Source organism: Leptodactylus fuscus, chromosome 5 (assembly GCF_031893055.1).
Source record: "Leptodactylus fuscus isolate aLepFus1 chromosome 5, aLepFus1.hap2, whole genome shotgun sequence".
Lineage (NCBI taxonomy): Eukaryota > Metazoa > Chordata > Amphibia > Anura > Leptodactylidae > Leptodactylus > Leptodactylus fuscus.
The window spans coordinates 30027327-30050426 of record NC_134269.1 but is presented as its reverse complement, the minus strand read 5'-3'; the positions used below and the strand labels follow the sequence as shown (position 1 = coordinate 30050426).

General features: G+C 43.7%; 1 protein-coding gene across 8 annotated transcripts in view; it reads left to right on the top strand.

Annotated features, from left to right (window-relative positions):
• The window catches only part of ANK1 (ankyrin 1), a 183494-nt gene that overhangs the window by 45699 nt on the left and 114695 nt on the right, over positions 1 to 23100 (top strand). Inside the window, exon 1 of one of the 8 annotated variants that reach the window (XM_075272757.1) lies at positions 11171 to 11286. The exons of the other annotated variants lie outside the window; for them this stretch is intronic. Within the exon in view, the coding sequence (XP_075128858.1) occupies positions 11275 to 11286 (12 nt within the window). The 5' untranslated portion in view covers positions 11171 to 11274. Of the gene's footprint in view, positions 1 to 11170; positions 11287 to 23100 lie in introns of those variants that run through there. 8 annotated transcript variants of the gene reach the window in all.

The window sequence follows — 23100 nt, the reverse complement described above, 5'->3', positions numbered from 1 at the left end:
GAGCTTGCTCAGGAATGGCAGCAGGCAGGTGTGAGTGCATCTGCACACACTGTGAGGTGGAGACTCTTGGAGCAAGGCCTGGTCTCAAGGAGGGCAGCAAAGAAGCCACTTCTCTCCTGAAAAAAACATCAGGGACAGACTGATATTCTGCAAAAGGTAGAGGGAGTGGACTGCTGAGGACTGGGGTAAAGTCATTTTCTCTGATGAATCCCCTTTTCGATTGTTTGGGACATCTGGAAAACAGCTTATTCGGAGAAGACGAGGTGAGCACTACCACCAGTCTTGTCTCATGCCAACTGTAAAGCATCCTGAAACCATTTATGTGTGGGGTTGCTTCTCAGCCAAGGGAATCGGCTCTCTCACAGTCTTGCCTAAAAACACAGCCATGAATAAAGAATGGTACCAGAATGTCCTCCAAGATCAACTTCTCCCAACCGTCCAAGAGCAGTTTGGCGATCAACAATGCCTTTTCCAGCATGATGGAGCACCTTGCCATAAAGCAAAGGTGATAACTAAATGGCTCAGGGAACAAAACATAGAGATTTTGGGTCCATGGCCTGGAAACTCCCCAGATCTTAATCCCATTGAGAACTTGTGGTCAATCATCAAGAGACGGGTGGACAAACAAAAACCTACAAATTCTGACAAAATGCAAGCATTGATTGTGCAAGAATGGACTGCTATCAGTCAGGATTTGGTCCAGAAGTTGATTGAGAGCATGCCAGGGAGAATTGCAGAGGTCCTGAAGAAGAAGGGTCAACACCGCAAATATTGCAACGCTGCATTAACTCATTCTAACTGTCAATATAAGCTTTTGTTACTCATAATATGATTGCGATTCTATTTCTGTATGTGATAAAAACATCTGACAAACACACATAAACCAGAGGGCAGCAGATCATGTGACAATAGAAGATTTGTGTCATTCTCAAAACTTTTGGCCATGACTGTACTTATTCAACTCTGAACCTGTTCCTTCTGCCCTGACCTCTGCCTGATAACTGTACTGATTCTGTGCCACTTGTCCTGACGTTGCCTCTTCCACTGACAACATCTCGTGTCTCTCCTTTCTGTTTTACACACCAACATCTTTCGACCTCCCTGGGTATGCTGCCACTGATAGGAGATTAATCTTAGAGGTAGGACCTGGTGATTCCCTACAGTGAATTCCAGATCCCTGTATGGGGGTTAAGGAGTGAATACCAGGGGGCTACTTAGACAATGCCCTCAAGAGTAGTCCCAACTGAAATCAGTTTAGTGGTACAGTGGATTCACATCCACTGTACTAGAATAACTTAATACTCTGTTTGTCAGGAAGGAGCGGAGCCTCCAAGGAGCTCCCAGAATTCTCCCCACCAAGTCCCACCCTTTATATTCTTCTGTATGTCGCTCCAGTGCTGCTGAAGATATAATTTACAGTATGCTTTATCTAAGGGAGGAGTGCAGTGAGACAGGCATTGGCTACAGATTTTTCACTGCCTGTCTCTGTTATCTGTGAGTGCTGTGTGCAGAATCTCCAGTGTCTCCAATAGTATAGTAGTATAGTTGTAAAGGTTAGGAAGTAAGAAGGGGTTATATTATAGCCACCAGAGGAGGAAGGAGACTGATTGTGTCCATAGTCTGGGTGGGGGACATGGAGATCATGGCATTGGCTACAGATTTTTCACTGCCTGTCTCTGTTATCTGTGAGTGCTGTGTGCAGAATCTCCAATGTCTCCATTAATATAGTAGTATAGTTGTAAAGGCTAGGAAGTAAGAAGGGGTTATATTATAGCCACCAGAGAAGGAAGGAGACTGATCGTGTCCATAGCCTGGGTGGGGGACATGGAGGTCATAGCATGAACTACCAAGATGTCACCATGTTTAGGCTACGGAGGCCGCAATTAAAAACCTGAGAAGCCGTGATTCAGTAAAGGGTCACTATTAAACACTCTGTATACAATAAATGTATACATTTCCCCATTATCTATTACTGGATGTCTAGAGTACATGCAGATTTCTCGTAGACAATCCTTTCCAGCAGTAATATTTCTGTAGCTGTGATATGACATATGCCTGGCGGACCCCCCACCACATGCTGTGATAATGCTGTGATCAGAAGAAAAGTGATGTCAACAGAAGCGGGATCATTTTGTGGCATTTTGCCTGCAACAAAGCCCGGTCAGGCTGCGTCTGTAACAACTGATAACATAATGACAGTAATATGGAGAGAGCTTCGGGTTGTTATCTCTGCTCCAGCTAAAGGAAAATACAAGGCCAAGCACCAACCTTCGACTTTGCAAATAAAAGGGAAACCAGTCACCTGTGTATTCTGTGTTGTTGATCTCTGCACCATCTTTCAGTAGTGGTGCAGCCATCTTGTGGTACTTCAGTATCATTACATACCCTAAAAAACCTAAATAGACTTGGGCTCATGTTAGTGATAACTGCAGCGTTACTGTATCCAGACCCGGGCCTGGAGAGAAGCAGCTGGCTCTCAGGTGGGCCTGTCTGACCATGACTATGTCACTTATAGAGGCTTCCAAGGATCTGCTCATATCTGTCTGACCATCAATTGCTTTACGTGGCAAATGATTATGACGATGACCATGAGGTCTTCCTTTTTCTCTTCTGTTTTTCCTTAGCTGCTAAGGCCTCCTAGTATATCTTCTCTTCTCAGCTTATGTGTGTCTACGTCTGTAATATATTACTGTGTATTATCCTATATCTGTATTACTATGCTGCTGTAACACGCTGAAATTTCCCCAATGTGGGACTATTAAAGGATTATCTTATCTTATCTTAAAACTCACACCTCAAGTTGGCATATGTCCATACAGCTGGTGGTAAGGGCATACAGCCTGGCAACTAGTGGTAAGGGCATACAGCCTGACAACTAGTGGTAAGGGCATACAGCCTGACAACTAGTGGTAAGGGCATATAGCCTGGCAAATAGTGGTGAGGGCATACAGCCTGGCAACTAGCGGTAAGGGCATACAGCCTGGCAGATACTGCTAATTCAGCACACCAGAGAGGAAATGAAGCATTTTATGGAGCCCATTGACTGCATTTTATGTATTACAACTTCTAGCCTAAGGATGGATAGTATTTCAAGGTAAACAATATCTACAAATATGTACAAATGAATGAAAAAAAAAAAATCAATGAATTATATAAATAGGTAAATAAATAAATCTTTTTGTACATTTTTCAGTCTTGCAAAACTCAAATCTGTGTAAAACAAAATAATATGTATTATATATGTCGTAGCTATAATTCTACATGTAGTTCACAGGAATTATGATATACCGTAAGTGGAGTAAAACCCGGAGAACACGGCCCGAGGCCTGGTCCTCCCAGATACTGCGTGTTCTCCGTCACCAGGGTCTGGCGGATCTTCCAGTGCAAAATCAATTGGCGTTTGCAGCCAGTCTGGTGGCGGCTAGTAAATCTAATGAATAGCTAGCACATTTCATGGACAATGTCCGCTCACTTACAGATAGAATGGGACCATATAAGTATAGATAAATGTAATGGGAAGGTCCTGCTGCAAGAATTGGGCTCACTATATGTGATGACAGGTGCTTTGTCTAAGGGTCCGTTCACACGGAGTAAAGTGGCGCTGATTATGGCACGATAACCCGCGTAAGAATCAGCGCTGAAAAAAAAGACTCCCATGGGAGACTTCAGTGGGTTCCGTTTTCTGCACAGAACACGTTGAAATCAATGGGTAAAATAGCCGTTTATCACTGTCATATGAAATGAATGGGAGGCAGTTTTTTCAGGCGGATTCCATGTCAAAATCTTCCTCTAAAAAACTTGGTGTGAAGTGACCCTAACACCACACTGAAGATGAATGATATCAATATACAGTGGATAAAGAAAACCACCAAACAGATACTGAATAATATAACCAGGCTGTGAGGAAATAATACCACCATAATGTGGGTAAAATAATATCAACATATAATAACAAAAAAATACAACCATACTGTTGTTGTATAATATCAAAATATAGTGACTGAATAATACAACCATACTGTGGCCGAATAATACCATCATACAGTGACTGTATAATACAACCATACTGTGGCCAAATAATAGCATCATACAGTGACTGTATAATACAACCATATTGTGGCCAAATAATAGCATCATACAGTGACTGTATAATACAACCATATTGTGGCCAAATAATAGCATCATACAGTGACTGTATAATACAACCATACTGTGACCGAATAATACCATCATACAGTGATTGTATAATACAACCATACTGTGGCCGAATAATACCATCATACAGTGACTGTATAACACAACCATACTGTGACCGAATAATACCATCATACAGTGATTGTATAATACAACCATACTGTGGCCAAATAATACCATCATACAGTGATTGTATAATACAACCATACTGTGGCCAAATAATAGCATCATACAGTGAGTGAATAATACAACCATACTGTGGCCGAATAATACCATCATACAGTGACTGTATAATACAACCATACTGTGGACGAATAATACCATCATACAGTGACTATATAATACATCCATACTGTGGACGAATAATACCATCATACAGTGACTATATAATACATCCATACTGTGGCCGAATAATACCATCATACAGTGACTGTATAATACAACCATACTGTGGCCGAATAATACCATCATACAGTGATTGTATAATACAACCATACTGTGGCCGAATAATACCATCATACAGTGACTGTATAATACATCCATACTGTGGCCGAATAATACCATCATACAGTGACTGTATAATACAACCATACTGTGACCGAATAATACCATCATACAGTGATTGTATAATACAACCATACTGTGGCCGAATAATACCATCATACAGTGACTGTATAATACAACCATACTGTGGACGAATAATACCATCATACAGTGACTATATAATACATCCATACTGTGGCCGAATAATACCATCATACAGTGACTGTATAATACAACCATACTGTGAGCGAATAATACCATCATACAGTGACTGTATAATACAACCATATTGTGGCCAAATAATAGCATCATACAGTGACTGTATAATACAACCATACTGTGACCGAATAATACTATCATACAGTGATTGTATAATACAACCATACTGTGGCCGAATAATACCATCATACAGTGATTGTATAATACAACCATACTGTGGCCGAATAATACCATCATACAGTGACTGTATAATACATCCATACTGTGGCCGAATAATACCATCATACAGTGACTGTATAATACAACCATACTGTGACCGAATAATACCATCATACAGTGATTGTATAATACAACCATACTGTGAGCGAATAATACCATCATACAGTGACTGTATAATACAACCATATTGTGGCCAAATAATAGCATCATACAGTGACTGTATAATACAACCATACTGTGACCGAATAATACCATCATACAGTGATTGTATAATACAACCATACTGTGACTGAATAATACCATCATACAGTGATTGTATAATACAACCATACTGTGGCCGAATAATACCATCATACAGTGATTGTATAATACAACCATACTGTGGCCGAATAATACCATCATACAGTGACTGTATAATACATCCATACTGTGGCCGAATAATACCATCATACAGTGACTGTATAATACAACCATACTGTGACCGAATAATACCATCATACAGTGATTGTATAATACAACCATACTGTGGCCGAATAATACCATCATACAGTGACTGTATAATACAACCATACTGTGGACGAATAATACCATCATACAGTGACTATATAATACATCCATACTGTGGCCGAATAATACCATCATACAGTGAGTGAATAATACAACCATATTGTGATGAAATAATACAACTATATGATGCCTGGATAGTATTATCATACCATGATTGAATAATACCATCATATCAGGGTGAAGCAAATAAAACTGAATGAACATCAACAATGTGACAGACAAGTGCGCGTCCCCTTGCCATAAGAGCTCACGCTCTACATTTCGACATTAATTGAATAGGACCAGTATATATCTAGGTCATTGACAGGAGACAATATAACATAGTGCTGGAGGCCATATAATATGTAATATGGCTTCCTAGTGACTGAATAGTCACCGATGACTCTCCTACCGAGTGAGGGATAATATATAGTAGTATGGTAGTAGATGTTGTGTATGAGCCGCCTGCTCCCCCCAGGGGCACATATAACTCATACAATAACTACGGTACGGAGAGGATTTTTATGGCATTTGATGGTGTTTATCAGGGCTGGCTGCGTGAGGTCACGCTGGGTGATCTGGAATAGTTCAGGGTGTTAATGAGCGGTAATATAGGGTTTCTAGAGGGTAACATGTCATAGAGTAATGCAGTGTGACAGTCCAGCTTATGAAATACTACTGTGGGGCATAGGGGGATGTGGGATACATTGATCCGCTCAGCGCTGCTATACACGGAGATCTCTATCGGGGTCATATCCCTTCAAAGATTCCCAAAATCTTCTGTAAACCCCACAGTGTGGACAAAGCAAGGAGACTGGGTGGTGCTGGGTGCCCAAAAAGTGCAGGCAAAGTAAGAGGAGACTACAGCCAAGTGAGATATTTGTTAGCAGATCCAAGGGCGTACATAGCATTGAGGCGGCCACTGCAGCTGCTAGGGGGCCCCTGGAGAGAGGGGGCCAAGCTCAGGATGACTGCTTCCTTTATTTTAGTGTATGGTAAGAACCTGCACAAGCGTGAAGGGGAGCAAGGAATGAGATAAAGTAACAACAAAAATTACCTGATAAATCCTCCGCTCCGAGACAGCCACAATGGTGGACCCCACAAATAGGAAGGTCATTTAAAGGGATCCTATCATACAAACGTTTTTTTTTTTCTGAGTAACACGTAGGAATAGCCTTAAGAAAGGCTATTTTTCTCTTACCTTTCATTGTCTTCTCCGCGCCGCCGCTTTGTAGGAATTCTGGTTTTTAACGGTATGCAAATGAGTTCTCTCGCAGCACTGGGGGCGGGCCCCAGTGCTCAAACAGCACTGGGGGCATCCCCAATGCTGCGAGAGGACTCTCTCCAGCGCCGCCTCCATCTTTGTCAACAACGTCCTCTTCATCCTCTTCTTCCGGCGCAGGTTTCCAACTTCTAGGCCTTGGGCAGAGCAGACTGTACATGCCCACAGGCCACGAGAAAATGGCCGCTTATAATACTGTGTAAGCAGCCATTTTCTCGTGGCCGGTGGGTATGCGCAGTTAGTGTGTGGGGGTCAGCGAAGGGAATATTTACTGTATGGGGGCCAATAAAGTGAACACTCATTGTTTGGAAACCAGTAAAGGGACACTTAATGTATGGGGGTCAAAAAAGGGGGCATTTTCTATATGGGGGCAGTATACTGTGCAAGGGCCAGTAAAGTGGTGGCTGTACTGTGTGGGGGCCAGAAATTGCAGCATTATACTGTGTGGGGGTCAGAAAAGGGGGTGTTATAATGTGTACAGTCAGTAACGTGGGCAAGGGGGCATTATATTGTGTATTGAACAATAAAGCCCAGTATCTACAGCTTCTGATTTCTTGAGAGGCAATGGTCTAGGTGAGTGGTGGTGTGTAATTTATTATTTACAGGGGGGAGAAGGGCAGTCAAAAGTATGCTATGGGGCCTTGTCTTTTCTAGTTACACCCCTTATGAGCCGCAATCCATTCGTACATTATAGCAGCATTTCCCTTTCCTAATGTATTTCGGATGACTTCTTCACAACTTGTCTACAAACACAAACACCCCACCATTCCCCTAGAATTCCTCCATATAAGATTCTGGCCAACTACTTTTTTTTTTCTTTTTTTTTTGCCATGAAAGAGTTAATTTGAGCTTTTCTGACAGTGGAAGGCTGTGTATCATAAATCTTCTCACTACAGGGCATCAGTGGACAGGGTAATAGATTTAGATGCTGCCTCAATCACTATCACTGGCCTCAGAAGCGATGCACCTATGCGTTGCACAAGATCACTGCAGCAAAATAAACAAAGACCATTGCGAACTTTTTTTTATAATCCTGGCCATCCACTTTAACTTGCAAATTCTTGAAAAGAGGGAAGTGAAACAAGCGACAGGAGGGGACTGCAGCAAAGATGAAATCTATATACGCCGATGGTGGCATCTGATGGACAGTCCAGTGGCCAGAGGTACCTGCAGATCCCACCAGGTCCATTTTGGATGTTTTTGGGTGATCCTCTTTTTGTTTTTCGCCAAGCTGTCGCTCAGTCTCTCCTCCCTTCAAAGCAATTATGGGAGTCGGATGTGACAATTACTTATGCTGAGGTGGAGAGGCCGGGATGGGCGATGACTGACACATGGAGATATTTTGCTCGTCCATTATGAATGACTCTTGTGTCTGTATTGGCACATGGTGTGTTAGGAGAGGAATCGATCACTGCTAAAAATCAGAGATAGTATAAACCTCGTGAAGGCAACACCTAATATGGTATACTGATGCCCTATGGGGGACATGTTATATTATTAATATTAAAGGGGTTATCCATGCTTATTTTTTTTATGACCTATCCTCAACAGTGGGTGGACACACAGACCGCAGATCAATCAGCTGTATGGAGCTACTTCCAGAACCTGTCCTGTACGCAATATGGGGCGTGATCCAAAGCCGTGCTCCCCTCTATTGACTTCAATGGGCGCCGGGCCACTAGACAACTGACAGAGCTTCCTGCTTCTGTCCTGTATTCTAAACTGGATGGGCACCAGAAGATGCTCTGTACAGAAGATCAGCGTCGGACCCATATAAATCATATATTTATGGCCTAGGCTAAGGATAGGCCATAAAAAAAAATAATCCTGGACAACCCCTTTAAGGAGCAAATGCAACAACCCAGAGAGGAGCAATGAGAAGATGGAAATAGACGTGGCATCAAGGTGTTCACTGTGACCAGATATACCGTATATACTCGAGCATAAGCCGACCAGAGTATAAGCCGAGGCCCCTAATTTTACCATAAAAAAACTGGGAAAACTTATTGACTCGAGTATAAGCCGAGGGGGGGAAATGCAGCAGCTACTGGAAAATTTCAAAAATTAAAATGGTCAGAGTTTTTGGGTGCAGTAGTTGCTGGGTGCTGGGAAAGGGGAGGGGGTGTTTTGGTTGTCTGTCTGCCCCTTCCCTGAGCTTGAGGACTGTTTTTTTTTTTCCCCCACTTGGAATTCAGCCTGGCTGACTATAGGGGATCTGCAGTGCTCCTATTAACCCCTTCCTGACGGAACAGGAGCACTGCAGATCCCCTATATTCAGTAGACTGGGCACTGTCAGACACAGGGATACCTAATGTATATGTCTCAGTCATTTTCTACTTTTATATGTATTCTAGGGAAAGGAGGGATTTACAACTTTTATTTACTTTATTTTTTGATTCTATACATTGCTATTACATTACTTCCCCCTTCCCCCCCAAAGAAAAAAAAAATGGCTCCATAAGGGGGACAGAGGGATTGAGCATTTATGGGACTAGCTAGGATTCCAATATGAGTGGGCAGGATCTACAGGCCCAGCTACAACATCTGTGTGCAAATGTACCGCAGGATATGTAGCCTGTATCCCTCCATGTCCAAGTATATCTTATTCTGTATCCAGGCCAGAGGCGCCAACAGGGTCCTAGAGCCTCCTTAACATTGTGCTTTTCCCCAATAAGCCTATCCTTTGGCTGTAATATTGTAATCTCTTACACATATTATCTTTTCATTCCATTCCAACAACTCCTTCTTGGTGCGGGATTTTTTTTTTATCAATGAGTGTAGCTTGTAGGGCTCGCAGAGGGAAGGACAACCATGGCTATATAGTAGACTGATAGATTTGACAATCTGTTTTCCAGTCCCCAGGCCAACAATTACACAGGCCATTAAGGGGGTTGACTGTTTTACAGCCTCCATCCATATGCCTTATTGGTGCAGAGCAGAGAGCCGATACGAACGCACGTTCTGGCATTACACAGATGGTCCAGCGACTTTAATGGCTGCCACAAAATGCGCCATTTCTCCTCTACTGTTACTGCAGGGAAAATGAAGACTCCTCAACGGATTCTGCAATGATATCAACACGTGTGATAACTGGACAACCGTTTTCACCAATCACAGACTGCTGTACTCTATGGTGAAATGCAAGTGTTCAGTTTTCCTGCAGCGCCACCACAGGGGAAATGAAGCATTGCACAGTTCCTATGGAAATCAATGTAAAATACATGGACATATCTGACTCTACAAAGGGAAAGACACTATAGTGTATATGCTATATGGGTATATAGTGTGAAGAATAAACCAGCCCGGGATATGCAGGACACATGTCGAATTAATGGGGGTCTACAGATAAAGGTGTTGGGGATTATTACAGAGGGCATATTATAGTGGGAGTCCCCACACACACTGTAGTGTCCCCTAAATGCCCCATATAGTATAATGCTTCCACATCTTACACACTATAGCGCCCCCATGTGCCACACACAACAGTTCCCACAGGGCACACACAATATAATACCTTGAGCGCACACAGTATGGGCCCCGTAGAGCGAGTGGTGAGTACGTTTCCAGCATGTATCATAGGACTCCTACTTCTTGTCTGGTCCTGGTGCCTCCGTCAGAGCGATGCCGAGCACAGAAGGGAGCGGAGTACTTGGAGTGGTGAGTAGTGACAGTTGTACTCACCGCACTCTCCTGGCCTCTGCCACAACCAATGACCATCACTAGCTCATTGGTTACCAGGGCACGGCTCTCCGGAGTCCATCAGTTTTATCCGTGTGCCCGTCCCTGCATGGATGTGTTCACTGTACATGCTGGGAAGATGTGAACAGGGCCTAACAGGGCATTGTAATCTAATAGGTAAATGTTAAGATTACTTTCTATGACTGTCCATTGATCCACCACCAGATCTCATTTACACCGGAATAATGGAATTTGAGTACCGGCGATATTTCTATTCCATAACATACCAAACATGCCCATGTTTTATGACTTTGTCCTACATATGGTTGTCAGCTGCCACACAGCTATACATTGCTTAGCTATAACCAAGTCAATTCCCATCCAGTTTGCTGATCGGCGTATTTCAAGCGAGGCATAAAATAGGGAGGAGGGCAGAAGGGTAGTGAGCCGACAACGCCTGGACTCATAGATAGCAAGGCTGAAGTCAGAGATAGCAAAGAACCTCTCGCCTGGGAAACAGAAGGTCCAGAAGAGAGTCCGAAAACTACCACGAGCGAGTGAAGGGCACAGGGACCTTCCAAGGTGGAGGCATCATGCTCATTAAGGTGAGTGAATTAGAGGTGGGGTATATAGGGTCTATAGGGGGGAAGGTTGTAGATGTCTTCTGAACTTGAAGCCACCTCTCCACATGAATGTAATATTCTGTATCCAATGACAAATATTCCGACTATAAAACTCCATCTGCAGCTGTCCTTTGGCGGATCGGGAAGCCTTCCCCGTGTTTTATGGCTATGAAGTAACAAAAATGATTATTTCTTCACATGACATTGAGGGATATTCATCTAAGTGCGGAGAGAGTGGCTAATCTTATAATAGTGCACCCCTTAAAGGGGGCTTCGGAAACTTTCTACTATACGTTGTATCAATCCCTTAAGGTCCATGCACACCATTGTAGTGTGTTGTCTGCAATTACAGATAATATAGGAACCCATTCATTTCTATGGCCCCATACACACATCTGTATTTTATATGGATGAGAGTCTGGGCAATGGAAAAGAGCTGTAAAATATGGAACTGATCACATTCCTGTCCATTTTGGTGACTTGGCGCAATGATTCAAGTGTATGGACAGCGGACAACACAGATAGCATAAGGATATGGATACTAAGCCATGTGCTATCCTTTCTGAACCTAAATACATAGTCAGACGAAGGTTTCATGCACCCCAGGGTAACTCGTGTTCATGGATACCTCATAGACTTGAGTCTATTGAAGGGTCTGTGAAGTTGGACCATGTTATTTTTTTTTTTTCAGATTGGCCACATGGGCCATTAGACCAGCGGTCATGGGAATTGATCCATTCGTATGGGGCTGTTGAGGATGTTATTATGGGGCCTGGATGTGTGAATGAGCACTTACTTTTTCAAGATCTCTGCTTACTGTCAGTGAAGTGAAACTCACATCAGGTCTTAAAAAACATCCTGGCCATGTCCGGCTGACATTGGTGGAGAGTTTGTTGCAGTGTATTCATCTTGTAACAGGTCATGCACCCATGTCAGACATGATCAGGTTGGAGAAACTAAGTATAAAAATTTTATTTGCCCGAAATTAGAGCACCCCCTTTAAGAGATCTGTCTTATGAAGACAACCTATGTCTGTACCACCTACTAATGGGGTCATAGAGAGGGGTCCCATGCACAGAATGGAGATCAGCAGTGTACAGATCCCGGTGTGCTTGATCCGTCCTTGTATTTCGAGGATAGCCATTCATCCAAATGCCTGGCTGGCTGCTGTGTCCCGGGGATGCTGGGATTGGTACCTGGGTCAATCAGCACATTGCCCTTAAGGGATTCCCTCTGATAAGACATCCCCTTTAAGCTTGGCTTATCCCAGTGCCTATAGATTTTAATGTATCTATTCACACAACTAGGACACAATTCACCAAACCAGTTATAATGATCAATGTGACGCTGCATTATTGTAGGTGACGCGTTGACGTTCCGTTTTTTTGCTGCGGTCTGCTATATGGGACCTTAACCTAAGGCCAGTGTGTCCATACCTATAAGTTGATATGCTGCAATTTCCAAAACCGTGACGGTTTTGGAAATCGCAGTGATTTCGCTGTGTGTATTTTTCTGCAATGTGTGAATGGGATTTGCTAGACCTTCGGTGGGATTGGGCATTTACCCTGTGGCCGAACCAGAGTGTTTATGCCATGTGTAAATTTTACAAATCCCTTCCACATGCTGTGGACTGACCCTTGGTGCGGATTTCATATCCACAGTAGATCAATTCAATGCTGAGGTTGAATTTTCCAGAATCCATAGCAAAATTCTTGACAAATTTTCAGATTCTGATGTAGATTTATCACAAATTCAAAAAGGAAAAGGCGCCATAGAATATGTGTATGGTCCGACATGCCCTATAGCGGTTCATCGCAGGGATTCCATAGAACTGCCCATCAGTGGGTACATAGGTGAGCGCACAACCTGGACTATGTATATTGCTATACATCTGTTACCCTATTACATTCACCGCTTTTTTTTCAGTATTTTTGTAGTAAAGCATCATCAGGACACCAATAGTCGTCTTATCACATGTAAGCAGAACCCGGGTGTGGTCGTAGTCAGTGACATTGCACTATGACGTGTGTCTGTCACTGGCAAATAACTCGGGGAGAGATGTTTTTTTTCTAAATTTCAAAAATGTTGTATGCATATGTGAATTTCTTCATCAAGTAACCCAACCCTTATGCCATACGCACTTGGCATCGGCAGGTATGAAAAAAAAAATGGACAGATGCTTTACTAATATGGTGTGTCATATTGAGAAATTCACCAGTGACGACGGTCTTCTCTCCATGTCGCAGACAGGCATAGCGATGGAGGAAGCAGTTCTTGCCTGTACGTGCTCCTTGTCCACTGCCTAGCACTGATTCTGGGGAAGTGCAGCAGTATAAAAGAGCCTGTACGTGCTCCTTGTCCACTGCCTAGCACTGATTCTGGGGAAGTGCAGCAGTATAAAAGAGCCTGTACGTGCTCCTTGTCCACTGCCTAGCACTGATTCTGGGGAAGTGCAGCAGTATAAAAGAGCCTGTACGTGCTCCTTGTCCACTGCCTAGCACTGATTCTGGGGAAGTGCAACAGAATAGAAGAGCCTATACATGATCCCTGTCCACTGTCTAGCACTGGTTCTTGGGAAGTGCAGCAGTATAGAAGAGCCTGTATGTGCTCCCTGTCCACTGCCTGACACTGGTTCTGGGGAAGTGCAACAGAATAGAAGAGCCTATACATGATCCCTGTCCACTGTCTAGCACTGGTTCTTGGGAAGTGCAATAGAATATAACAGCCTGTACATGCTCCCTGTCCACTGCATAGCACTGGTTCTGGGGAAGAGCATCAGTATAGAAGAGCCTGTACATGCTCCTTTTCCACTGTCTAGCAGTGGCTCTGGGGAAGAGCAGCAGTATATAAGATCCTGTATATGTTCCTTGTCCACTGTCTAGCAGTGGCTCTGGGGAAGAGCAGCAGTATATAAGATCCTGTACATGCTCCTTGTCCACTTTTATAGCTTCCAGCGCTCAGACACCGTTGGAAAAGCTGATCTCTGTAGGGTATGGTTGTCAGACTCTCACAGCTCACATACTGAAAACCTATCCTGTGGTCAAGTCATCACTAAGAAAAATCAATTTGGGGCTGCCTGGGCACCAATAACTTGCACCCTGACCCTGTACTTCATTCCTATAGCTTAGGAAAGGCAGCTGCACAGGATCAGGTGCATAGCTATAGGTTGTGTGGAGGTGGCCATAGCTACTGGGCTCTGTGTACTTGGCTATTTCTGACAGTCCCCATTCAAATGAATGGAGTGGCGCACTCTGTACCCTAATCAGAACTGGGGTGCAAAACACCCAGTTCTCGGGATTGGCGGGGGTCCTACTATCAGCACGTCCCCCATTTAAGGATAGGGACTTATCAGACCATGATACTACTACAGCTAGTCCATGACACCTCTGTTCTTGTGATCGACGGGGGGTCCCAGAGGTCAGATAACCACCGATCTGCAAATTTTCCCTTATCCTTTGGACAGGGGATACATTGCTCTTGCAGGCAGCCTGGATCCAGCTCCAGCTCTTGCTGTCTACTTTGCTTCATTATTTCATCTAACAAGATTCAACCATCCTAAGAGAATATCCTCTTCTGTAAAATGCCTAGAAATGTCGGGCCCCCCCGTCCCCCGGGCCCGCTGTCACCACTAGGATGAGGATGTGTACGCCGTCTATACAGGGAGTGTCTGCGGCTCTGTAATGACTTAGATATGTATGTAGCATTTCTCATTGCTTCCCTGCTCTGTATTTCTCTTAAGTATCAGATCAAAGGATCCCGCAGGCCCTATAAAGGACCAGTCAGTCAAAATCTCTTCTTCAAGCACATTAAAACTACAAAGTAAAAACTGAAGTGCAAAATAGGAAGCGAACAATGTCAGGGGAGACTCGTGCGCGGTAATAGGCGATGAACAACGCCGCAAATTGTTTTAGAAAGCCGAACTGCGCTCATAACCTTGGCGACTGGGCTTAACCCTTTAAGGACGCAGGCTTGTTAGGACATTTATGCTCAGCAACTTTTTTTTTTTTTATATTTTCCTTCCAACATTCATAACTTTTCCATTTCTCTCTTGACATACAAATGTGAGGGCTTATTCTTTGCATGACAAGTTGTACTTTCCATTGGCACCATTTTGGGGTACATTTAATGCTTTGATTGGCTTTTATTAACCGTTTGTGGGAGAGGAAAAAAAACAAACATTCAATTCTATCATATTTTTTTGCATTTTGTTTTTACAGCGTTCGTTTTACATTAAAAATGACATGGCAAATGATGGTCATTATGGTGACGGCGATACCAGAGTTATATAGGATTTATTGTGATCAAAGACTAGCGTTAAACAGGGAAATGTTGGCAAGGAAATGGTAGGGGTTGGTAATGTGGGTACACTCTTTGTAGAAATTGTTATAGTGCTGGACATCTTCTGTAAATGTAGCAGTATTATTTATATCACCTACCTTCCGTATAGACAGGGGCGTAACTACCGGGGTAGCATCGGTAGCGGCTGCCACAGGGCCCAGGACATTAGGGGCCCGGCGACAGCCGCTACCGCTGAGGTTCTTTTTTTCCTTAATAGGACAGTAACTCTCGCCGGTGACTGGCCCTATTTACTTACCAATCCTGGCAGGGGCTGGGATCGGTAAGTGACGCCACGGGCCCCACAAACACTATTATTATACTCGGGGGTCTTTTCAGACCCCCAAGTATAATGATTGGAGACCTGGGAGAGGTAAGAGAACATAAAAAAACACTGTTACTTACATCTCCCAGCTCCAGGCAGGCTTTGGGCCTACTTGCATGACGTCCCTGACGTCACATGACCGGGGCCTGCGTCTCAGGTCATGCGACATCCCAGATCATGTGACGTCCCGGGTCATTTGACATCCTGGACATCATTGAAGATGGCTGACACCACCGAGGAGTGCAGCGGACCCGAGGATAGGTAAGTAACAATGGTTTTTATGTTGGCATTCCCTCCTTGGGTCTCCGATTATTATACTCTGGGGTCTGAAAAGACCCCAGAGTATAATAATTGTTCATGGGTGTCCACTATGGGCTATAATACTGTGTGCAGGGGACACTATGGGGGATAATACTGTGTGCAGGGGCCACTATGGGGGATAATACTGTGTGCAGGGGACACTATGGGGGATAATACTGTGTGCAGGGGCCACTATGGGGGATAATACTGTGTGCAGGAGCCACTATGGGGCATAATACTGTGTGCAGGGGACACTATGGGGGATAATACTGTGTGCAGGGGCCACTATGGGGCATAATACTGTGTGCAGGGGCCACTATGGGACATAATACTGTGTATAGAGGCCACTATGGGGCATAATACTGTGTATAGAGGCCACTATGGGGCAAAATACTGTGTGCAGGGGCCACTATGGGACATAATACTGTGTGCAGGGGCCACTATGGGGCATAATACTGTGTGCAGGGGCCACTATGGGACATAATACTGTGTGCAGGAGCCACTATGGGGTATAATACTGTGTGCATGGGGCCACTATGGAAGATAATACTGTGTGCAGGGGCCACTGTGGGACATAATACTGTGTGCAGGGGCCACTATGGGGCATAATAATACTGTGTGCAGGGGCCACTATGGGGCATAATACTGTGTGCAGGGGCCACTATGGGGCATAATACTGTGTGCAGGGGACACTATGGGGGATAATACTGTGTGCAGGGGCCACAATACTGTGTGCAGGGGCCACTATGGGGGATAATAGTGTGTGCAGGGTCCACTATGGGGCATAATACTGTGTGCATGGGGCCACTCTGGGGCATAATACTGTGTGCAGGGGCCACTATGGGGCATAATACTGTGTGCAGGGGCCACTAAGGGACATAATACTGTGTGCAGGGGCCACTATGGGGGATAATACTGTGTGCAGGGGCCACTATGGGGCATAATACTGTGTGCAGGGGCCACTATGGGGCATAATACTGTGTGCATGGGGCCACTCTGGGGCATAATACTGTCTGCAGGGGCCACTATGGGGCATAATACTGTGTGCAGGGGCCACTAAGGGACATAATACTGTGTGCAGGGGCCACTATGGGGGATAATACTGTGTGCAGGGGCCACTATGGGGCATAACACTGTGTGCAGGGGCCACTATGGGGCATAATACTGTGTATAGAGGCCACTTTGGGGCATAACACTGTGTGCAGGGGCCACTACGGGACATAATACTGTGTATAGAGGCCACTATGGGGCATAATACTGTGTGCAGGGGCCACTATGAGGCATAATACTGTGTGCAGTGGCCACTATGGGGCATAATAGAGCGCGCAGGAATGCGGGGGTCCGTTGGTTGAGGTCTTCGGCGTTGGTCTGGATGGGGGAGGGGGTCCATGTCAAAAGATCGCCACGGGGCCCTGCGTATAGATTTATGATATAATCCCTTATGTGTAGAGTTATGTATTATTTGAGCACTATAGGGCAGTAGTTACTTCTGCATTGTGTGTTCTCAGCACCTAACCAGTATATGTTGTTTGCAGTGTATGGCAGTGTTTCCACTATGTGCAACTGTATGAAGGTGTTATTTAGTTAGCCTATGGCGCTATTATTTGGAGATTCATAGTTAAGAACTATATGGACTAATTATTTGCAAGTATCACAGTATCTGCTGCTGATTCCTATGCAAACTAAGCGTCAGATGCTGCCATATGGAGAGGTACCACCATATGACCAAAAGCCGCCCCTGCTATAATGCAGGTAGAAAAATTCTATATTTAAATAAATAGTTCCTATTGATACGATATATAAATACACAAAAGAACTCTGCAGATACATTAACATCTGTAAGCAGAGTTTTTGGAGTATGGAAAGTGCCGGCATCATTTCCTGTACTAATGGAAGTGAGATAGTAATACCTGCCATAAAAAGCCCTGCAGCGGAGCTGTGCATCTGCTGACGGCAGGACTACTACAGGCCTCCATAGCACCTAGGACAGGGCCCCGCTAACATCTCTAGGGCTGCACTCTAAGTAGGAGAGGTTTTCCGAGACTAAAATATTCATGACATGCTTAGGATAGAATATTTGACTGGCGGGGGTCTGACACCCGGGATCCCCACAGATCAGCTGTTAGGGTAAGCCCTCCTTCTACTTCACAGGCCAGTTCGCCAGTCACTGGTCTGTTTGAAGCACAGACTCGGTAGACTCCTAAGGCCAAGGCCCTACGTTGCAGAATGCAGCTAAGAACGTGGGCCTAAGCCTAAAAGGGATCAGCCACAAGACTAGAATATTAGATCTGAGGGGTTCCGACAGCCGATCTGAATCTAAAGAACCTTGCAGCAGGTATGCAGTTTTCCTACAGCGCCTCCGCAGGGAAAACTAAGTATTACATTGAAAAAATATATTGGGAGGTATTGTGGTCATACAGCTATTTAGCATAGGCAAAATAAGTGAGGTAGTCTGGGAGTCACCAGCTTTAAAGGGGTTGTCCAAGACTATGTATTAGAAGCCTATCTTTAGGTCAGGTCATAAATGTGAGATTGTTGGGAGTCTGCAACTGGGAATAGAATGGGAACTGAGCTGCAACAGCACAACACAGTCATGTGGGGGTGACTACATCAATATGTAGTCTTGGACAATCCCTTTAAATACCCCACTACACACTTGACTTACAACTGTGGTGTTATTTAGGCACTGTATAACAGTATTACTTGCAATAGTATTACTTAGACGCTCTTTGAGTTCACTGTACTGCATTATGTAAGCACCATATGACAGTATTACATGAACACTATGGAACTGTTATTTGGAATTAAAGGGGATGTCCTATGTATTGTCTTTAAGAATTAACATTTCTGCCAATGGAGCCAATAACATAAAAAAACATTACACCATTTGTGCCAGGTGATCACTGCAGCCAATCACAGGCCACAGCAGTGACCTCATCACAAACGGCATATAACTGCTTTGACGTCAGTAAAGATGTCACTGCTGATTGGCTACAGTGGTCACCTGGCACAAAGGGGGCATCACTGCTTACATCATCAGCAGACAAGTCCAATGTGGATGTAACCTTAAAGGGATTATATCATTAAAATTGTATTTTTTCTGCCTACCACGTCAAAATAGCCTTAAGAAAGGCTATTCTTCTCCTACCTTTAGTGTCTTTTCCGGGACGCTGTTCGGTAGAAATCCCATTTTTTGACAGTATGCAAATGAGTTCTCTCGCAGCACTGGGGGTGGGCCCCAGCACCCCTGCTGCAAGAGTAATCTCCAGCGCCGCATTCATCTTCATCTGGAAAGGCCTCTCTTCGCGTCTTCTCCCGGAGCTGGCTTCAAACTTCTAGGCCTCGGGCAAAGCCGACTGCATATGCCTGCTGGCCACAAGAAAATGGCTGCTTACGCAGTGAGTGTAAGCGGCCATTTTCTTGTGGCCAGTGGGCATGTGTAGTTTCAACCCAGCACCGGAAGAAGACGTGAAGAGAGGCCGTTCCAGACGAAGATTGAGGCGACGCTGGAGAGTTCTCTAGCAGCATTGGGGACGCCCCCAGTGCTGTTTGAGTGCTGGGGACCACCCCCAGTGCTGCGAGAGAACTCATTTGCATACAGACAAAAACCAGGATTTCTACTGAACGGTGGCCTGGAGAAGACTTCTAAAGGTAGGAGAAGAGTAGCCTTTCTTAAGGCTATTCCTATGTGTTAGGCAGAAAAAAATACAATTTTAATGATAGAATCCCTGTTGGGATAATTTGGGGCACTAAACCACCCCTGTTTAAATGCCATCTGTACCTGCATTAAAAATAAAAAACCTTTACACTTACCCCGCAGCTGTACTCAGTGCACTTCTTTAGTGATGCCAGTGGAATACACCTCTGCTTCAGTGTGTATGCGCTGGAGTTATCTCTAGGTACCTGCCATTTTTAATGTGGGTACAGATGACACTGCAACAGGTCTTAAGGACCTGTGAATGGTTTAGTGCCCCCTATTGTCCTGATAGGTTCCCATGAAATGTATGACCAAGTCGAAGTTAAACTCCACTTAATATACTGGTATTCAATAGCAAACTCAACTCTGCTGCATCTGTACTCGCAGATGACAAATGCCAAGTATAATCCTGATAAGGTGATTGAATTTTCCCAATACTCCCCTCCAGTGCTCCGAGTGCACGGCCCCTCCTCGAGTCATGATGTAATGCTGACTGATGGGCTCCTACTATCAGTCTTGAGTCTCTGGAGGAAGCTCTCAGAGTAGTTCATTATATATGCAGGCAGTCCTAAGGAGTTTGCAGGCACAAAAAGAAGTCTCATGTTTTTTTTTTTCCAATCGACCTTGTAATATCTCATACTGACAGCGTTCATGTGTCTCTTCTGTCATAATGTCTTTTATAAAAGACTTGTTGTGTGTCACCTTGAGTTCATTTCACATAGTCTTTTGTACACCATGTCCGTGCTAAAAAGACTGGGGTCCCCCAGCGCCCCCTCCTCCTCAGGCAGCAAAACACATCGCCATGTACTCCATACTAATACTAAGGAGGACGACTAGTGATGAGTCCCTGTAGGCCTCGCAGCTCTGTATCCTCTGAAGTCCTAGAGAACTGCCACATAAGAGAACATTAACAGATTTATCTCTATCTGTATCTACAGTATCTATCTATCTATCTATCTATCTATCTATCTATCTATCTATCTCATATCTATCTATCTATCTATCTATCTATCTATCTCATATCTATCTATCTATCTCCTATCTATCTATCTATCTATCTATCTATCTATCTCCTATCTATCTATCTATCTATCTATCTATCTATCTATCTATCTATCCATCTATCTATCATCTATCTATCTATCTATCTATCTATCTATCTATCTATCATCTATCTATCTATCTATCTATCTATCTATCTATCTCCTATCTATCTATTATCTATCTATCTATCTATCTATCTATCCATCCATCTATCATCTATCTATCTATCTATCTATCTATCTATCTGTCTATCATCTATCTATCTATCTATCTATCTCCTATCTATCTATCTACTATCTATCTATCTATCTGTCATCTCCTATCTATCTATCTATCTATCTATCTATCTATCTATCTATCTATCTCCTATCTATCTATCTATCTATCTATCTATCTATCTATCTCCTATCTATCTATCTATCTATCTATCTATCTATCTATCTATCTATCTATCATCTATCTATCTATTTATCTATCATCTATCTATCTATCTATCTATCTATCTCCTATCTATCTATCTATCTATTTATCTATCTATCTATTATCTATCTCTCTATCTATCTATCTATCTATCTATCATCTATCTATCTATTTATCTATCATCTATCTATCTATCTATCTATCTATCTCCTATCTATCTATTTATCTATCTATCTATTATCTATCTCTCTATCTATCTATCTATCTATCTATCTATCTATCTATCTCCTATCTATCTATCTATCTATCTATCTATCTATCTCCTATCTATCTATCTATCTATCTATCTATCTATCTATCTATCTATCTCCTATCTATCTATCTATCTATCTATCTATCTATCTATCTATCATCTATCTATCTATCTATCTATCTATCTATTTATCTCCTGTCTATCTATCTATCTATCTATCTATCTATCTATCTATCTATCTATCTATCTTCATTTATGGCACAATACTCTGGTGTAAAAAGTGTGATGCCAAATATATACCGCATGCACCCCATCACTTGTGGCCTGTGTGTTACTTATTCTATTCCCCGTGTGTGAGCGCCCCCACCCAAGGTGTCCTGTAATAGCTGTAGCTGGCAGTATGCTATCCTATATGAGAACTATCCAGCAGGTGGCCCGCAGGCCGGATGCGGCACTCAAAGGATTTTTTCCTGGCCCTTACTTCCTAATAGCTGAACTGCTTCTGTTGTATCCATGTCATCATTTTCTAATATGATCAGGCCGCCCAGGAAGCCGCCTTAACCTCCTCATTCCCAGCGAGTGGCGTACTTGTCTTGGGATATTAGTCTGGATATAGAACGTCATCCGTATACACCTTCCCTGCCATTATAAATATTATCTTCCCCTTTATTAGCCAGAGGAGCTACAAAGAGTGTCCCTGACTCTGGAGGACCCAGCATGTCCACATACTAGATAGGTTATTCGATCAAGTTAAAGGGGTTATCCAGGGAGTCTGTGAATACTTAGTTCCTCCAGGACTTTTAGGTGGTGAATCCAGGGGTAATTCTGACAAGGTACCCACTAACAGTCCCATTTCTTATAGGACTGTCCACAAAGGGAAGTTAAGTTTATCTAAATTTACATACATTGTGTGTTTCTGTAAGTTTTACGGCGCTTTGCCTTGTGACGTGATGTGACTATGAATCTGGTTACTCACCTCTCTATGTTGCCGTGTTGTTTCGTTCAGCCTCTGGTCACCTGTGGCAACTTAGACACTCTTGTTGGCAGTGTTATGGGCGGCAAAGTGCATCGGGGGGGGAGGCCATGCCTACCTTTCCACAAGACTTTGCTCATTTTGAGGGCATGCCCTGCCTCTATTTGAGACGTGACTACAAAAATGTTCCGTCCGCACCCCTTTTAGTGACATTAGTACTTACTCTGATCACACACAAACTAACAGACAGTTGTCAGGGTCTGGACGATTTGCTAGCTCTCCTGGGAGTCCAGAGGTCTCTTCTTTTTTCGGGAGCCTCCTGTACATTCCGGGAGAGTTACCAAATATATCTTGCCACCAATACACCTCCCTGGACACTTCCCAACCTAAACTTAAGTGTTGTCCCCAGGACACTTCTCCACTAATGCCCTCTCTATCTCCATTTTGTC